This window comes from Myotis davidii, unplaced genomic scaffold (assembly GCF_000327345.1).
Source record: "Myotis davidii unplaced genomic scaffold, ASM32734v1 scaffold449, whole genome shotgun sequence".
Taxonomy (NCBI): Eukaryota; Metazoa; Chordata; class Mammalia; order Chiroptera; family Vespertilionidae; genus Myotis; species Myotis davidii.
In genome coordinates, this window is record NW_006383007.1 from 4789616 (window position 1) to 4794680 (window position 5065).

General features: G+C 45.9%; 1 protein-coding gene across 2 annotated transcripts in view; it reads left to right on the top strand.

Moving 5' to 3' along the window:
• The first annotated feature begins 3654 nt into the window (after positions 1–3654).
• COPS4 (COP9 signalosome subunit 4) overlaps positions 3655–5065 on the top strand; it is a 36475-nt gene continuing 35064 nt past the window's right edge. For both annotated transcript variants that reach the window (XM_006778216.2, XM_006778217.2), the window contains exon 1: positions 3655–4293. In XM_006778216.2, coding sequence (XP_006778279.1) covers positions 4220–4293 — 74 coding nt within the window. In that variant the 5' untranslated portion in view covers positions 3655–4219. The remainder of the gene's footprint in view (positions 4294–5065) is intronic.

The window sequence follows — 5065 nt, forward strand, 5'->3', positions numbered from 1 at the left end:
GGAAATTGAGGGTGTGGAGACCATCTAGTTGAATATGCAAAAATGGGGTGTCCAGGGCAGGGAAATAGCCTTATTTGATAAGGGTTTAGTGAGACTCTTCTGGTAGAGGAGCGCCTCTACCAGTGGTGTTGACATCTGCTACAGCAGGGCTACTCAATCGTCAATGTGAAAGAATTACTAGAGGGATTTTGTTAACAACAATTTTGACTTAGTAGGTCAGGGCTGGGACTCAAGGTTTTGCATGGTGAAAAGAAAGTAGGATTTGTGCACTTCCCTGGAGTTAATCCAGATGTGCTTAGCTATCTTCTTGCTAAGCAATTGAAAAGAGGATGAGATGAAGCTTCCAGTGCCAAGCTTCCAGTGCCTTCACTCCTATAAGCAAAACCTAAAAATAGGTAGCATTCTCTTAGAGGTTGGGCAGGGATAATGAGCAGTCTGGAAAGCGGAGGCCTTGTCATGTAAAAAATTAAGTTAAATTGCTGCCTACAACAACTAGGAAGGCAGACAACCTCCCTCTCTAGCTTATAGCTCTAGTGGAGGTATGTGGAAAGAGCCAATTTGTGTCTGTGGCTACTTCCCTTTGCTTCCAGCCAGGTATTACAAGTAAAGTTTGAAGTCACAATAATAGGAGGTAGAATGTGCAGAAATTCTGGGGCTTTATTAAGTTGAAAAAGCCAACTGCTTATGTACACCCACTAGCAGAAGAAATGACTTGGCTTAGAGATTCCTCATACCCATTAAGACTTTCTGGAACACACACACACACACACACACACACACAGATAAGAGGAAGCAAAAATCAAGTAATAGAGTTTATCTTCTCATTTAAGCCTATTGTTTCAGGTTATTTTAAGGCTACCGTTGTTAAAAAGAAGATGTTAAGAATGGGTTAAAAACTACAAAAAAAAAAAAAGAAGAGTTTAAGAGTGGAAGCAGGAAATAGGACAGGTTTAACAACTGCTTCTTTTTTTTTAAATATTTTATTGATTTTCCACAGATCGAACCTGGGACCCTTTAGTCCGCAAGCTGACGCTCTATCCACTGAGCCAAATCGGCTTCGGCACAACTGCTTTTTGAAACAATTCCGGGTGTGGTTATTGGAACCCACCCCAAATCGGCCCCCACCACCCTGACCAGTCCACGGGCCCTTCCCCCAGCCAGCTCCGTCCCCGATTAGCCCCCCAACTCCAATCAGGGGCAGGGCCAGTCAGCTAACCTCCCATGGCCCTCCCCTAGGTCGCTGACCCCTGATCGGTCCCTCCACAACTGCTTTTTGAAACAATTCCGGGTGTGGTTATTGGAACCCACCCCAAATCGGCCCCCACCACCCTGACCAGTCCACGGGCCCTTCCCCCAGCCAGCTCCGTCCCCGATTAGCCCCCCAACTCCAATCAGGGGCAGGGCCAGTCAGCTAACCTCCCATGGCCCTCCCCTAGGTCGCTGACCCCTGATCGGTCCCTCCACCCCATTTGGGGGCCAGCCAGGCCATTGCACACAGCCCCTCCCCACGGCCGGCCCCACCCCCAACAGGATCCCCACCCCAGTTGGGGGAGGGGCCCACTGGCCAATTGCCCATGGCCTCTCCCCCCAGCCACCGGGCCCTGATCTGGCCCCGATTGAGGCAGGCTGGCTGGCCAACTCCCCACCGTCTCCTCCTCAGGACAGGCCCAGCTCTGATCTGTCCCGATAGGGACCAGGCCGGCCCCCACCCATGCATGAATTCGTGCAATGGGTCGCTAAAATATATATATATATATTACATATATATTACATATTTTGTTTAGAGAGAATGGAGAGGGATAGAGAGAAATGGTGAGAGAAAAAAATCATCGACTGGCTGTCTCCTGCACATCCCCCACAGCGGATCAAGCCTGCAACCTGGGCATGTGCCCTGACTGGGAATTGAACCAGCGGCCTCTTGGTTCTTGGGTTGATGCTCAACCACTGAGCTATGCTGGCTGGGCTGTTGTTCTATTTATTCATGCATTCATTAGTTGAGTCTTGTAAGTGCCCTGAGTAGGGATCAAATTTGCAACCTTGGCATATGGGGACAATGCTCTAACTAACTTAGCTAGCCAGCCAGGGCTGAAATTATATTAAAAAAAAAATAAAAACACTGAAGAACCTGACCTAGAAAAGCCTCCTATTATTCAAGCCCTAAGGCATTCCCCCAAAGCGGGAATATTCTCCAACATCCAGTTAATCTGTATTCAGAGGACAAAGTTGGCCCACAGAATGTAATACACAGTGGAGAGCCTCTAAAAGAGCAGAATTAGAGTTTAACCAAGGAATTTTCTCCACTACCAGGGTAGTGGCATTCATAATTCCTACCCAGGATCCCACCATTGCTATGGACAAGTAATTGCTGTGCTTCCCATTCTTTTTCAGGGTTTTGACTGTGGTTATCCTGTTCCTGCTCCACTACTGTTTTTTATTATATGTATGGACATGAGGCAGATAATTTGTTTTATAGTTTGTATGTCTTTGGACCATGAAAATCCACAACCTGACCTGATGGAGAACATTGTGTATCATCAGACATCCTGGATTTTGAGCTGACATAGAAACTAATGGGAGCCCTGGTTGGGTATCTCAGGTTAGAGCATCATCCCAATATGCCATGGATATGGGTTCCATTCTCAGTCAGGGCAGATACAAGTATCAATCAATGAATGCATAAATAAGTGGAACAACAAATCGATGTTTCTCTCTATCTCTCATCAATCAATTAAAAAATTTTAAAAAAATTAAATAGGAAATTGAACTCTCTTCTTTAGGATTGAGAGTATTCTACTGTAAGAAGAAGGGTACAAAGGAAAAAAGGACCCACAGAAATATATAGGTGAGAGGAACAGTCTGGTAGACACTACTGATGATCCCTCTAAAACCATCCTTTCCTTTTTCCTGGGCATAAGTTTGCCCAATTGGAAACAAAATTTCCAGAATCACTGTTGCTAGGCATGATCCTTTATCAAAATTCTTGTCAATGGAGTGAGATCTAAATTGATGTGGGCAAACTCCATGTCACTTTCTTAAAGTATTTCCTTATTCTGGTCTTCTTTTCTTTCACCTTCCCAGGAGAGGGAACATGCTATTTTTCACATATCAAGATGTAAAAAATTCAAAAGTCTGACATCCTTTGTGGGCAAGACTGTAGAAAAGTGCACTCCTACATATTTCTGGTAGAAAGGCAAAATCGTCCCTATAAAGTGCAATTTGGCAATATCTCTAAAAATTGTAAGTAAATCTCCCCTTTGACATTCTTCTTGGAATGTATTCTACCTATACACATATCAAATGATGTATGCACAAAGTTTTTCATTGCAGCATTGGTTGATTAAAAGCAACTTCAGTGTCTAGCTATAAAGATTAAATAAACTATGGCATCCCCTCATTTTATGTGATGCTCTCTAGATCTAAAACAGAATGAGGGAGCTCTCTGAACTTACTTTGGAAGATTTCCAGAAAAAAATGAAAAAATCAAGAGCAGAATAATGATATGCTGTGCTATCTTCTGTGAAAGCAAGAAAGAATAAAAATTTACATTTATTTTCAGGAAGATATTCTGTAAGGATATATAAATAATGACTACAATTACATATAAAGGTAGGATGACTGTATACTTCGTCTTCCAAATGGTACAGTTTCTAGAGTGAAAGGACTTATTAATAATTACTCCTGGACAACAGATGGAAAATGACAATATCCAGGACAAACTGGGATGTATGATTAAAAGAGTACAGTGTACGAGGGGGAATGTGGACATTTTAAATTGCGTTTTACAAAAGTACCTGGTGAATTGGCAATAAAAACAACAAATTTTTCACTACACGTAGTTTAAGAGCTATGTTAAAGTACAAAAAATGATAAACCATAGGCGTGAGACACGGAACTTAATGAAAATGCGGTCATTTTGCGTATCCGGAACTTACTGGGGTTGCACAAGCCACACTCCCTTGGAGTTCTTCCGCCAATCCGAAGTGGGAGCGTGCGAGTTTGAGCCTGTGGGAGAGGCCTGGGCGGGCCTCAGACTTGAGTGGAGCTTCCCGTCATTCACCCCTGGGGGCGGACCTAGCGTAGGCGCCTAACGTGCGGCGCTCTGGCCCACCCAGATGCTACTCTGTGGCATCTCGGGTTCCCTCTGGCTGAGCTCTGGAGGACTACGCTCGTTTCCTTTTTGCTTGTGAGGCCCGGCAGCCTCGGCGGAGCTGAGAGAAAGATGGCGGCGGCCGTGCGACAGGACTTGGCCCAGCTCATGAATTCGAGCGGCTCTCATAAAGATCTGGCGGGCAAGTGAGTGTTTCCGAGAGCCATAGGAGGAGTGGGGGGGAAGCCACAGCCTTCTTCTCCTCGGTTTGACGGCGGCTTTCGGGTGTGTGGTAGTAGCCGGCCTGCGGATCAAGGGGGCGGGCCTGGGGTAGGTTGTGGAGGCCAATGCTGCCAGCAGCAGAAAGCAGGGAGCCCGTGGGGCCGTAGGCCTGGTGACTGTCACCTGTTCAGCGCTCGATAGCATCCTTCCTGCCTCTTACCCTTCTGGAAGCGCGGTCTGAGGGACGACTGCCCTCACGGCCTTCCCAGCCTTCCCTGGTGCCTCTTCCCAGAGCTGGCTGGCCGCTCACACCGGATTCGGACCTCTCTTTGGGCCTTTCCTTTCTTACTTTTTTTAAAAATTGAGGGTAATTTATATTTTGGGACCTCGATGCAGAGTTTTTCAGGGAGATGGATTCTTTAGGCGGTTGGGGGTGGAGGAGGTATGGCCGCTATCATGTCGTCCAAAACCACTTGGACCATGTTCGCTGGGTCCTTGTGTTTTGGGTGCTCTCTGTCCACCACCAACTCTGAAGCAGGGCACGTGGGCTGATGTCCTCATACCTACCTTTGATCTCACCCAAAAGGCCGAGAAGCGATGATGATGTCCTCATAATATGGATCAGGATGTGTAGAGTAGGGGTTGTTTGCAGGAACCTGGAATTTTTGTCGCAATTTATATTATAGAGGCTTAGGTCCACTCCAAGTTAAAATGGTGACATGTTGTACCTGTCAGCACTGCTAATTATATATATAT